Here is a 14,776-nt window from a genome sequence, read left to right on the forward strand (position 1 = left end):
GCTTTTATGTCTGTTTTGGATCTTACTGCTCACCTGGCTGGCTACTAGAAACCTCTCTTTATTTTTCCAGAAGGTGGTGCTACAGGTCAAGCTTGTGATTTCTCTCTTGCCCACAGATCCTAGTCTGATTTTCTGATAGCACTCTAGTTTACCCAGCTTGCTTTTGCTGCCAATCTTGGAGCTCGAAAAGGAGCCACCTTAGAGTGAGGGAAAGTGTAGGTTTACCATTTGGGACATGAGGAGTATCTGCCAGCTGGTGGAGAGATCCTTGGCTGAGGTTCTCCCAGAGGCCTGTGGGTGGATTTTCTCCAGACATCCTGAGTGCAGTCAGCGTGAACCATGTCTCTTTAATGCCCTTTGATGTTCTTATCTGTCTCTTTCCCAGTTTCTTCCCTCGCCTCAGTCATGGGGGTCACACTTTAGCACTCTGGATGTTCCTGGAGGGAAATGGGTTTTCCCTGCTACATCCAGCACAGCTCGGGTAACTGGGCTCTCCCTTCCCCCCAGAGAGTGGTGCCATTGGATAGTTCAATTCTGTGCTGTGTCAACTTGGAGGGGAGGGACAATGCTGGAAAAGTTCCTTCAAATTCCTTTGTTTGTTTGTTTCCTTCAGTGATATGCTGGAATTGTTTCGTCCAAGTTAGCACTTTAAAAAATTTTCCCCAAACACAGCTGGGAAGGGTTTGGGTTGGGGTTGTTAGTTCCACAGCCCAAACCGAAGTCTGTCTGTGGTCTATTATGGGATGATCAGGTGGGCGAGGCTCCTCCCAGTTTCTTGGACTATGTTGTTGGATCACAAGACTCCCACAGAGACACTTTTGTTTGTGGATGGATGCTTAATTAGCTGTTAAAAACAAGAGACACGAAAAGTAGGGATGTGTTACACTGCCATGATATTGATGTCACTTCCTTTCACCACATTTACATTGTTTGTTGACTGCTCTTGCATCTGCTATTAGTGTCCTCTGTTTTCTTCTCTCCTCTTTGTACCTCTAATTTATATCTATTTTATTCACATCACTGTCTTTTTGGTAGGAGTTTTGGAGAGAAGGAGGTATCATAAACACATGTGTTCAATATGCTGTGTTTAGACTGATAGAGCCTTTTTTGGGTACAATTTAGGATGCATAAAAGTTCAAAATGCCTATGCCCTTTGATGCAGTTATTCTACTTCTAGATAACTAACCTATGCAAATAATTATGCATGTGTATATAGAGATGTGTACAAGGACATCATCATGTTGACTCTAGCCTTGGTCATTATATGCAATAAATTGTAAACCACTCATATTGATAGAATTAAGGAAACGGTTAAATAAACCTTAATATGTCCACACTACAGAACACTGCAGCAGTCAAAAAGAATTCTGTTGACATATCTGGAAATCTAAGAAATAGTCTTAAATTAAAAAATATATTACATATGATCTCACTTACATTCTTTAAAAGTCCACTAAACAACATGCATTTTGATTCATACTTACAAGTGAATATAGATTATGGAAAACTAATTTGCTGATGGCAATCTTGGGTCATGTCACATTGGCCATGCCCTGTGACTCAAGTCCCAGCATGTGCCTATATTCTCATAGCTGCCTAGAAAGGGAAGGTTATTCATCCTATTGAGCACATCATACAGGGATTATCATTGGGCTCAGTAAGCATGCTGCGCATCAACAGAATGATTATTTTCTTTTCTCACCAAGGAAAAGTTCAAATTTCTCCCCCCCCACCTCCAAATGAACTTGATGAGATTATTACAAACTACCTACTTGGCCTTTCATTCTGTGATTATATAAGTTGTCTCTCATGTAGCAAATTACCTCAAAACTTAAAACAATACACATTTATTATCTTGTCATTTCTGTGGGTCAGGAATCTGAGACTAGCTTAGCTTCAAGGCCAGGGCTGCACCAGGAGGACATGGTTCACTTCCACGCTGACTCGCATGGCCGCTGGCACGGTTCAGTTCCTTGCAGGCAGTTAGCCAGAGGCTACTCTTAGTTCCTTGCTATGTGGGCTGCTCTATAGAGCAGCTCATAACATGGCAGCTATCTCCATCATAACAGTGAGTGAGCAAAGCCGGGGAGAGAGCATACGCACATTGGAAGTCAGTCTTACACAGCCTAATCTTAGACTCATCCATCACTTTTGCCATATTCTATTTGTTAGAAATCTTTGACTGGGTCTAGCCCATTAGGTCCAGCCTTCAAAGGGACGGGCTTGGGTAAGAGTCTGAATACTAAGAGGTGGGGGGTGGGGGGCATCTTGGAAGCTAACTACATTTGTTGACTAGGCTGTGATGATATCGTTAGAATAAAGGAGGCAGCTACCCTTGGTTTTATTTATAAATTTGTTCTTGTGGTGGTGCTGGTGGTGGTGGAGGAAAAGGAGGAGGAGGAGAAAATTCAGAGGCCAAGATTTTTCCTGTACAGGCAAAAATGGGCTTTAAACAATACATCTATCTCTCTCTCTAGAGAGGGAAACAAAAGAGAGACTGAGCGTGCACACCAGTGGGGGAGAGGGTCAGAGGGAGAGAGAGAAAGAGAATCTTAAGCAGGCTCCACGCCTAGTGCAGAGCCTGCTGGATATCAGGACTGTAAGATCATGACCTGAGCGGAAAATCAAGAGTCAGACAGGCTTAACCCACTGAGCCACCCAGGTGGCCCCAGACACATACATCTCTTAAGCAAATGACATCTAAGTACAGTTGTGCTTATAATAGGTGCTAAATGATACTTTTCTTTCTTCTATCTTTTGACTTTGAAATTATTCCAAATGTGAAGTTGCAAGAATATAGGAAAAGAATCCCATACACCCTATACCCAGATTCAATATTTGTTAATAATTTTGTTTTGAATATAGTATGCAGTTTGTCACATAGGAAGGCACTATTTGTAACCATTGGAACTTCTCGGTGTGGTGAGCAGTGTGCAAGGTGGCCGGGAGCCCTATTTGCTCTCTGCATCTGGGGTCGACATCTCTCAAATGCCTCTGCTTCCTCCTGCAGAAAACCCCGAGCGAGCGGCCCTGTACTTTGTCTCCGGTGTGTGCATCGGGCTGGTGCTCACCCTGGCCGCCTTGGTGATGAGGATCTCTTGCCACACAGACTGTCGGCAGCGTCCTCGGAAGAAATTCCTGCAGGATCGAGACAGCAGTAGCGACAGCAGCGACAGCGAGGACGGCAGCTCGGACACGGCGTCTGACATCTCCATCAGGAGACACCGCCGCTTCGAGAGGACTTTGAACAAGAACGTGTTCACGTCAGCGGAGGAGCTGGAGCGCGCCCAGCGGCTGGAGGAGCGGGAGCGCATCATCAGGGAGATCTGGATGAACGGCCAGCCCGAGGTTCCGGGGACCAGGAGCCTGAACCGCTACTACTAGGGGCCAGAACGGATACCTGCCCGCCTAGGGAAGCTGCCAGGGAGGGGCAGGGTCCGCAGGGAGGGTGGGCACAGGGCTGAATGCAGCTCTGCTGAAGTCCCGGGGGCAGAGATATGCAGGACAAGCCCATCTTCTAGACAGGAGGACTGATCTTACCTTTTCGACGAAATGTATGGAGAAGTAGAAAGCCCAAGTCAGTTCATCGACCTTTCCAGGTCTTGGAATGGTGCTGAAAACCCTCTCCAACAATGTGGGTGGAGATTAGAGAAACGGGACTGTGGTTTCTCTTGATTTCTGAGGATCTCAGAAGTTTCTGCAGACTTCGTTGCTTTGTGTTCCTCCTTTACAAAAGGAAGATTATCATGGCATGGAAGCTAGGGATAGCAGGGCGAACTTAACCCAGTAAATGCAATTTTCTAAATGACCCCCATGCTGTGGAGGTGATTCTCATCCAGATAGCATGATTTATGCTTATTATTTAAGGCTGATTTCTAAAAATCTTGTGTTGCAATGGCAACCTTGTCCATTTTAACTGGCACCTCAGGGATTAAAATCCTATTTTTTAGTATAGTTCCCACCTCATTCGTGAAGATGGATGGAATTAATGTATTATGGGAGATGTGTCAGTGAACCAGAAAATATCAATAACCTCAAAGGATGAAGGGTTTTATTTTAAATAGTTTATAAAATATATATTAACATGCATATTTGAAGATGCTACGTAAGAATAAAAGATGTGTCCCCCCCTTTCAAGAAAAGAAATTTTGTTATGACTCTAAAATAATCATGATTTTAAACATTTTGTTAAAAAAAACAAGTTTGGATTTCCAAAAAAGAATGGGAATGGGAGATGAGGAATAAAGCCAAAATTAGGAGATAAAAAAATAATAAATGCTACATAAAATCTTTTTTGTTTCATGTTTATCTCTGTGGTTATACTTACCCTAAGTGGCAGTCATTTGAGAGGTGGCTATGCTCTTTTGCCAGGGTCTTTGAATAATTGGAGAATTAGGAGAAATAGAGAAACTGGAGAATAAAGAAACGGCCCTTGTATGACTAACTAGGGACTTTTTTTTTTTTTTTACATTTTTTAAGTGTATTTATTTATTTTGAGAGAGAGAAAGCATGTGCGCAAGCAGGGGAGGGGCAGAGTGAGAGAGAGAATCCCAACCAGGCTCTGCACTGTCAGCACAGAGCCCTATGTGGGGCTTCATCCCATGAACCATGAGATCATGACCTGAGCGAAGACCAAGAGTCAGACGCTTAACCAACTGAGCCACGCAGTTGCCCCATAACTAGAGACCTTTCAATTGCCATGTGTTGCATTTTACAGTTACAATGTAGCTGAATAGTGGTTAAGCAGATAGAAGATAGACTTACCCAAGGCTAGAAATAAGATGGTGGCACCATACGGAGAGGGGAAGATGGTAGGGAAGAAAGAGAGCATAACTGAACCACATTTAGAAATGGATTATAGAGGAGGAAGCAGCATCCTCCAGCCTGATAGACAGGAATAGTGAGTTATGGCTCTGTTGGCTCCTTTCTCTTGACATACACTGGGTTCTGAATGCTCCTCAGCCTTCCTACTGAGAGCATCTCCATTGGCATTCATTGGTGTCATCACCATGTCTGAAAGGATGGTCTGGAGACTTCCTCTGCTAGACTCTATTGCTTTAGCAAACCACTGTCTGTGATAGGGACTTGGTGGGCTGCCTTAAGAAGTGACCAATCACAAATCTTTGTTTGCCCAGGGGACAATGCAGTTAGCTTGAAACCTTGGTGGCTGGTCTGGTTATATCTTTTTGGGTTGCCTCATTGGCTAGTAACAACTGCCAAAAATCTTGTTAAATCAGTGTCTTTGAGTCTGTTGAGTATATTAGCTTTGGGCTTGTCATATATGGCTTCTTTAAAGTATTTATCAAGAGTCTTTATCATGAAAGGATATCTTTTTTTGAAGGTTTATATATTTATTTTGAGGGAGGGAGAGAGAGCGCACGAGCTGGGGAGGAGCAGAGAGAGAGGGAGAGAGAAAGAATCCCAAGCAGGCTCCACACTGAGAGATGACGGAGGACTTCATCTCTTGAACCAGACTTGTGAAATCATGACCTGAGCCTAAATCAAGAGTCAGATGCTTAAACAACCGAGCCACCCAGGTGCCACATGAAAGGATATCTTTAAATTCTTATGCTTTAATTGGAATTACTTTATATTCATTGAGGATATCCTTCCATCTTGGTTTGCAATAATTCATGTTAGATTCAAAGTTAGCTTATTCCTACATTTCTTCTTGTTATGCTAATTTTTTTACATCTACTTGTTTCTCATGGTATTTCTTCCCTTTTATTCTAATATTTTATTTACATGCATACATTGCTGGCATTCACTGTGTTGAAGTAAAAGGGCAGTGTTTCCTGCCTATCACCCTAGCTTTTCACAACAGCTTCAGCATTTTTCTTATCAGGGTGGTTGTCCTAGTAGAGGCAGCGAGTCTTACTCTTCTAATCAGCTTTGGGCAGAACAAAATTAGCCTCATTTATTATGTCTTTCCTCATCTCCTCAGCCTATATTGAGATAGCACAAATTGAAAAATGGACTTCTCTTAAAATTGTGGTCAAATAAAAATTGTGGGTAGAAAGAGGTGTCAGTCTTCTAATTGTCTGCCAGCCCAAGTCAGTCTGTATAGATCAGGATACTTTGTTTCTTTGCCCTAAATATTGGATTTAATATTTAGCAAACATAGGACCAGTAAGTATCAGGCTTCAGGGTTAAGAGTCTCCCCAGGTCTACTTGAAAATCTGCATCATGACCTCACTTTATCATTTAATTTATCATTTAAATTATCATCATAATTTATCATTGATTGTAGATTTGAAGATTCATGATTTTTTTCTTTAGGTTTTAAAGATATGAATTGCTCTCTCACCCTGGGATAAGAATATCTTCCTTACATTTTCCAGACAGAGTCCAATATTCCTTGGTGTTCCCACTGTTCCTTGCACACTCACACTCTGTGTGATTTTTGTGCGTCTGCCTTTGTGCCCTAGCTTTTAAGGCCCTGGCAGCTGTATGATACCTTACTCACCTCTGTATTCTCAGTGTGCATGCAGGGCGTGTATCACAATAGCTTCTCATCAGTTTTGAATTAATGAAATAACACAAAACCTCAGAAAATGGGAAACAGGGCTAACTGCAGTGTGCTGTTCTACAGAGCTTCAAAGCCTTAATTGTTTGCGATGAAGATGATTTTCTTAAAGTTTACAAAGTTCTGCCTTATCTGCTTTCTTTTATTCTTTCCTGTACTGTTAGCCATTTTCTTGTCTCTTTCAGCTATTGGATATCTCCCATCTTCTTTACGTTAACTCAGCGGTGACCAGGTGGTAGGACTTTCCAGGCACTTTGCAAGTTTAATCCAGCACGGAGAGTCTTACAAAATTCTTACAGGTTTATAAGGATTGGGTATACGTTCTTGAAATTGCAATGGCTAATCTTAACCTCATGGATGACCAGTTTTCCAGTTCCCCAGGCTTGAAACAAATAAAGGGGAACTTTGAAATCAGGCTTAACCACTGGAGGTGTGTCTCTTATTCCTCCCAAATAGTTATCTCATCTATCCTTTATTACTCCTACTTTCAAGATCATCTTGGCCTCACTTGATCTGAGGCACTTGACCCTAGGTTGCATTTAAAAATCTCCTTTCTATAGGAAAAACCATCATTTGGTCCCCAAGAGAGGGAACTGCCATAAGAAAGTCTCTTTTCCTAGCTCTCTGCACCTTTTTGGTTTCTTTCTTTCATCAGTGGGCAGAGATCAAGGCCTAAAAGTGGTATTGATGAAATTAATCAATATTAATTAATGGGAGCCCTTCCAGCTCCCATCTGGAGAACACAGGAATTTCTGAGGCTCTAAGAATAAAGATTTCTCTGGGCCCAAGGCTGAGCCCCATATTTGGGAGTCTGCTCAGACTCAGAATTGTGCAACAGCTCCACATAGTCAAAAAGACCAGGTGATGAACTAAAATCCATCCCTTGTACTCCTGAAAATTTGTGTTTTTATCCATAGTCTCCAGTCTTTTCATGGAGACTATTTGATGCCTTAGACTGTGTTACAACACCAAGTCTCACATATGCCTTTGGAATGGAAAAACTGTTACTACTCAGTGTACTATATGGACATCCCCTAGTGAATTCCTTGAATAAGAAGAATGCATTTCTGAAGCAGGAACTTCTGATAGAAAGGAGAGATACATAAACAAAAAGACATTTTCTCTTCATGATATTACTGTTATTTTGCAGAATTAGACTTGCATATCCAGGACCCAAGGAGCCATTTCTACCTTTTTGAATACGTCTCCAGGTAGGCAGTTTATCAGTGTGTACTGAAGAGTAGCCAGGACATCTGTAAGTGACAGAGGCAGAATAAAGTAGAAGTGATTTAACTGAATCACATGAGCTTCTAAGGAAGTACTTTATAAGAGATTGTAAAGCAGAATTTTACAAACTGCAGCTTCTGGGCCAAATCCAGCCTGCCACCTTTTTTTTGGTACCACTTATAAGCTAAGAATGGTTTTTACATCTTAAAATAGTTACATTTTAAATGGTTATGTATGCACCTACATAGTATCCTCAATTTTGCTTTACCCACAAAGCCTAAATTTATTTTTTAAATATTTTATTTATTTCTAGGAAAGAGAGAGAGACAGCATGAGCAGGGGAGGGTCAGAGAGAGAGGGAGTCACAGACTCTGCAACAGGCTCCAGGCTCTGGGCTGGCAGTCAGCACAGAGCCTGATGCGGGGCTCGAACCCACAAACCGCGAGATCATGACCTAAGCGAAAGTCGGACGCTTAACCGACTAAGCCACCCAGGGGCCCCTACAAAGCCTAAATTTAATATTTGGTAAATTTACCATTTGGCTCTTTATGGAAAAAGTTTGCTGACACTCGTTGTAGAGTAATGACTTGGAGATATCAATAGAAAATAGGATAAATGCAGACTTCTATTCCCTCCCCAATGGTGGCAGGCTGAATAATGATTCCCTAAAGATATCCATGTCCAGATTCTTGGAATCTGTGAATATGTTACCTTGCATGACAAAAGGGACTTTACAAATTAAGGGGCTAATTGAGATAGGAGATTATTCTGTATTTTTTGGGTAGGCCCAGTGTAGTCACAGGATCCTTATAAGAAGGAGGCAGCAGGGTCTAAGTCATAGAAGATAGGTGACGAAGAAGTAGAATTTTCAGGGATGCGACCATGAACCAAGGAACATGAGCAGCCTCTAGAAGCTGGAAAAGGAACAGATTCTTCCCTGGACTCTCCAGGTGGAATCAGCCTTGCAAACCCCTTGATTTTAGCCATAAGCCTCTCTTTGGACTTCTAAACTCCAAACGATAAGATCATAAACTTGTGTTGTTTTAAGCCACTAAGTCTGTGGTAGTTTGTTACAGCAGCAATAGGAAACTGATATGTCGATCAGCCCTGTGTTCCTTGTGTTGTAGAAGAATTATAGGCTTCACTATAGACTCTCAGACAATATACAGCATGCCTGTAGACAAGGTGGGTAAGAGGAAGAGGTGGAGTTGAAGAAGAAGTTTAGAGTGTGGAACATGTAGCTGATTGCAGATTGATGGTTTTAGAGAGCATCTGGAAAAAGCACCCAAGGAAGAGCTCAATTGTAATCAGTTAGAGAAGGAAGAACTGCCAAGAGGAATGTGGCTGAAAGTCAGAGGGAGGTAAATGATTGGCAGACCTGGGAGAGGAGACAGCTGCATTAGCTAGCCTCAGGGCTCAAATGGCCTCCACCCAGGTATCTATCTGACATCCAATGATATCTCCGTTGGCAGAAGAAGAGAAAGGATGGAACCCCTTAAAAAGATAAGGGTGTGTTTTTGTCAGCCATATAAACTCTGTGACTTCTTTTTCAATCAGAATATTTATCTCTACCTGCCTCTTAACTAAGTTCAGATCAATTCTCTCTCCAAGAATCCATCTGTTCATTATGTTTTCTGTAATTTGCACACAGTGGTATCCTTGGCAACCAGTCATCTGCTGCAGATACAGCCCTTAGAGTTCAAAATCGGGTCCTTATTTCAAAAACTATTCACCAAACACACCAATATCTGTTAAGATAACCTTTCTCCAAATTATGTTCTGCATCTTACCAATTACCACTCTTTGGAACTACAGGTCCATAGACCTGTAGACACTTTGGGAAGCCCCTCCTTAAATCAATAAAACTAAATGCAAAACATAGGTTAAAACTGACATTTGGAGTGAGTTCTTGCATTGTTCCAGGTCTTTGAGAAGCTACCCATACATACAATTCCTGAGGCTTTTTCAGAAATTCGGGTCCATACTGAAATAGACCCTACAATTCAAATTTATTTATGAACCATATGAGTATAAAAGATGAAACTCCAAAGCTACTTTTGGAGGATCTCCCCAAATATCTGAGCAGTTTTTAAACTTTTCTGAACCAACTTGCATGTGAGTGCAATGATTCACAACATCCCCTTTCCCAAGATGTCTGCAGCCCACAATCACCAGTTCCTTCCAGGTGAATAGGACCATTGGCCAGGATTTCTCTAGGGACCAGGAAGGTGCCAAGTGCCCAAAGGCCCCTTTGACATGCAGGATGTCCAGATATACTCTTTTGCCTACCCTAAAAGCGTGAAAACAAGAATGCTGAGGTTCTGGCACACCTGGCTGGCTCAGTCAGTTGAACGTATGACTTCTGTTCAGGTCATGACCTTGTGGTCCATGGGTTCGAGCCCCACATCAGGCTCTGTGCTAACAGCTCAGAGCCTGAAATCTGCTTCAGATTCTGTGTCTCCCTCTCTCTCTGTCCCTCTCCCACTTGTACTTTCTCTCTTTCAAAATAAACATTAAAAAATTTTTTTAAAAAGGAATACTGAGGTTCCCTTGTTGGCTTTGAAACAGAGCCCCAAGGATCAACCTCGACATATTGCAAGTAAAAAAACAGGCGATTTGTTAATTGACTTTAACTCTTCTTACATACTGAGCGCTAAAAGGGTATTCAGCAGGTAATTTCTTGTTTAATTGTGTGTCTGTTCCACTAGATTCTGAGTTTTATGAGGTCAATAAACCTGTCTTTTCAGTATTTCTAGCACAACGTCATGCCTTTCTATACGCTCAGTAAACATACATTGAATGAATAGCTGAATGTTACATTTTTAGCGTCCCAAAGCTCTTTTAAAGTTCAGAGGCAATTCTGGCATTGCTGTTATTGCTATACAAGGTGGCAATACTAATTGTGCCGTTGTTATTTTCTGCCATGCTATTTGAGCTGCCAATAGGGGGAAATTTGTTCTTTTGGTAAAAATTAACAAATAAATAAAATAATCTCTGATTATATCTGGAGATAATTATTAATATGAGGAAAACCTATGAAAGAGTAGAATGTTTATAAAGCATTTTTTTTTTAACCCCTGAGATTCCTTGGCATAAGTTATGGAGTTTCTACTTATGGTACTGAAAAATATCATTTCAGGAAGTGTTTATAGTGTACTTATTATATTCAAGACACCAAGAGAATTGTGTCCTTTACCTCAGTCTGCAGAAGAAGTAAGAAAGTACATGATGGCTTCTTTGCAAAGTATAACATGATAAACATAAGACTGAAAGACACAAAGTGCTAGAACTTTCCAGTGGCAGAGAAAAAGAGCCATAGAGATACCTCTGTTTCTCTGAAGCATTCAGTCTCAGGAAGAATAAAGTCTCTATGGCACAAGAAGGCCAACTGAATACACATTCAAAGTGGGTACACATCCATTAGCCATCTTTTCTTAAAGCAGAATGCCTCCTACTTGCTTGGGGAACAGCATATGCACGTAGTATTTGCCTTCATCTATAGGAAGGGCAGCCTTATCAGTACATTCTAGTTACCAGTAATGCTTACTTCCACACCTTGTTGGTGCTTCATGCACCAGCAAACTGGGTTATTTTTTCTTTACCAAAGCCTGTTGTGGATAAAGAAAGTATTCTCATATATTAAAAAAACTTATAAGATAGAAACCTATCATCCAAGATTAGCAGAAACTGCTCATCTAATCTAGGCTTTCTGTCTATTAAAAATCATTTTAAATGACTACATAGGGGCACCTGGGTGGCTCAGTCGATTAAATGACCAAGGTCGTTTGGCTGAGGCTTGTGGTTCACAAGTTCGAGGCCTACATCAGGCTCTGTGCTGACAGCTCAGAGCCTGGAGCCTGCTTCAGATTTTGTGTCTCCCTCTTTCTCTGCCCCTCCCCAACTCGTGCTCTGTCCCTCTCTTTCTCAAAAATAAATAAACATTAAAAATTTTTAAATTACTACTTAACAATTCCTTTCTGAATATCCACAGAGGTCTTGGAGTTGGGTCTGAAAAGTGGTGAGGACAATGACAAAGGAGAGGAAGGACAACAACCTGGTTGTTGGAAACAGTCAGAGAAAGTTTCAGAGGCAGAATGAGGGGCAGTAGGTAGATCCATTTAGCTAGAGACATGAGACATACTTAGGGAAGAGGTGGGGATTAAATCCTAAAAACTAGGTTAGATTCTGGTTTCTAGAGAGTTGGACTTTAAGAACTGGCTAATAAGACTGGCCATTTGTATTTAAGCAATGGGAAGCAAGGGAAGATGTATGAACCAGAGGGTTATAAGATCAACACATGCTTCATAAAAAATTAATCTGGATTGGAGAAGGTAGAGTCTTGTGGAAAGGGGTTTAGGCAGAAGACTTTGCAATAGTTTGGTTACAGAATCAAGAAGATCTAACCACTGATTAAATGTTGATGGGAGACAAAGGAGAGAAAGAAGTCCAAGAGGGATCTGAGGGTTGAAATCTGAGTTATTTAATCTTGTGACATCATTAAAATAGTAAGATTAATAACATTTAAGAAATACAGTTTAGTTTACATGATGTTTTTACATACATTAACTCTTTATTTTTTTAATTAAAAAAAAATTTTTTTTAATTTATTTCTAGGAGAGAGAGAGAGAAAGAGCAGGGGAGGGTTAGAGAGAGAGGGAGTCACAGACTCTGAAACAGGCTCCAGGCTCTGAGCTGGCAGTCAGCACAGAGCCAGACGCGAGGCTCGAACCCACGAACCGCGAGATCATGACCTAAGCGAAAGTCAGACGCTTAACTGACTACGCCACCCAGGCGACCCTACATTAACTCTTTTTAACAGAAAAAGTGAGTCCGTGGAGAAAACTTGGTATTTGGGGGAGTAGACTATAGTTGACATCTGTTACTTTTGCCTATCCAACATATTTTCTCCTTTTTTTCAATTTTTTTATAAAAGACTACAGTTCATGTGATTGAAGCCTATCCGTAGCTTCCAGGGACCTGAATCAATAATTAGCATATTTCCACATTTCAGTCATGTGATTGGTTACAGGACGGTCAGTGTCCCAAGTTAGCCCAATGAAATCAATTGTAGAATATTGAATGGAATATAGGGAAAGAGAGTTCTTTCTTTCTATATGTTTACTAAGGTAGTGAAAGTAGGCCTGGTACCTATGGCAACTATAGTATGAATGTATTCTAATAGGGAGACCCTGACTTAGAAAGAAGGAAGTGAATACATACACCCACATAACTGAGAGAAAGAGAGAGAAAAGAGGGGAAGGGGAGGGGAGTTGAGGGAAGAGGATGAGATTCAATTCCCAATAATACTGCGTTCCTGGATCTAGTTCAGGACTCTTACAGTTACATAGGGAAATATATTCCTCTTTTCCCCATTTCAGCTATGTTAAGTTGGATTTCCATCATATGTAATACAAAAGACCCTTGTGAAAGCAGTAGTGATGTGTTTGGCTTCAAACATATAGAATTTCAGGTTCCAGAATAATATCTTGGTGGACTATAATTCCAAAGAGAAGCTGTAACCAGGGATCCATATTTGAAACTCACCTGCATGAAAGGGATGTTAAATCTTTGGAAGTGACTGAGATCCTCAAGAGAAAGAATGTAGAGAAAGCTGGGAGGGAACGGAGGGCAGAACAATGCTTAGTCATAGGAACTGAGAGACACAACTGCAGAGAAGAAAAGAAATGGGCCAGAGGGGTTAAATATAAGTTAAGCAGATTGATTTGTCACTGGGCTGGCAATTGGAAGTCACTGGCCACCAGTAGGCAGTGATTTGTAAAGTCATGGGTCTTAAAAATGATTACAAGAGGGTAAGATATGGATTTCCCCTTATATAGTACTTTACTTTATCCTCCACTGGCTTTTGTAGGAGTTATGTATCTTATCCATCTTTACCACTCTGCCTGATGCCCAGTGGGTGCTCAATAAATGACCGAATAAAAAGAAAATTGGTCAATGTATGTATAGAGTGTTTTTATTTAGGAAATGGGTTTTGTCAGGGAAAACATGTTATTTACAATGTACTTCAAGTTGAAATCTGAGAATGTGCCTGTAGCATAACAACATTCACAATTTAAGGCTGGCACGTAGGATAAATCAGCCTAGGTAGCTGCAGAGCCCTGTGACTGTGAGCGAATCATAAAACACAGGAGACTTGAGTAATGAACTCAAACATGCAAAGCAAACATTTTGCAAAAGGATGGAAATGTCTTGTATTTATGATGAGAAAATCGAAGAAGATAATCCATCTTATATCATTGGGCTCTTAGTGATCACCAAAACCTGGTCCCTAGATTTGTTCTTTATTTTATATTTTCCTCCTAGCTTTAGAAAAGGAAGGCATTTTTGGAACAGGATGGAAAACAAGCCTAATCATGCATTTTAACACAAACCAAATGGCAATGATGGTTTGGACTGCTAAGAGGATTATATGGCTCCATGGAAAAGACTTGGTGGCTCTGATTGATTATTGATGTCTGCCATGGGCAAGGGAAGGGAGCAAATCACTATTTCATTCAGATCTCTGCTCAAATGACACTGCAGAGGGGTCTTCTTTGATCATTCTATCTAAGATTATCTTATTTTTCTTTATAACACTTAGCACAATCCAATATTACATCATTTTTACATGTGGTATGGTTTATCTTCTCTTTACTGGATTGTAAGATCCGCAAGGATTTCACTGCTGTATTCCCTGATCCTAAAACAGCATTCTCAACAAACACTGAATGAATGAATGAATGAATGAATGGTTTTCATGCTCTGTGTTAGTCAAACTGGACTATGATAAAGATCATCTTTGGGACTGGAGAACTCGGAGATAGTATTGCATATGAGCAGTTGGACCCCTTTAAAATTTTTTCTGTCTCTTAGTGAAAGAAAAGGAGAGTAGAATCTCTATAACCCAAGTGTACAAGCACAGACATCCACTGAAAATTAAGTTTTCAGAAAGATAAACAAGCATAACTTCCCTTCCTCCCTTTCTCAGAGGCTGTATTTGGAGTGCAAGGCCACGACCACCCA

At 41.0% G+C, this 14,776-nt stretch overlaps 1 protein-coding gene across 5 annotated transcripts in view; it reads left to right on the forward strand.

Annotated features, from left to right (window-relative positions):
• The window catches only part of EVA1A (eva-1 homolog A, regulator of programmed cell death), a 59,739-nt gene extending 55,447 nt beyond the window's left edge, over nucleotides 1–4,292 (forward strand). For all 5 annotated transcript variants that reach the window (XM_077766174.1, XM_077766173.1, XM_077766172.1 and 2 more), the window contains one exon: nucleotides 3,011–4,292. In XM_077766174.1, the coding sequence (XP_077622300.1) occupies nucleotides 3,011–3,384 (374 nt within the window). In that variant the 3' untranslated portion in view covers nucleotides 3,385–4,292. The remainder of the gene's footprint in view (nucleotides 1–3,010) is intronic.
• Nucleotides 4,293–14,776: the final 10,484 nt, after the last annotated feature.

The sequence above is a fragment of the Crocuta crocuta genome, unplaced genomic scaffold (genome assembly GCF_008692635.1).
Source record: "Crocuta crocuta isolate KB4526 unplaced genomic scaffold, BGI_CrCroc_1.0 scaffold113, whole genome shotgun sequence".
NCBI classification, from domain to species: domain Eukaryota; kingdom Metazoa; phylum Chordata; class Mammalia; order Carnivora; family Hyaenidae; genus Crocuta; species Crocuta crocuta.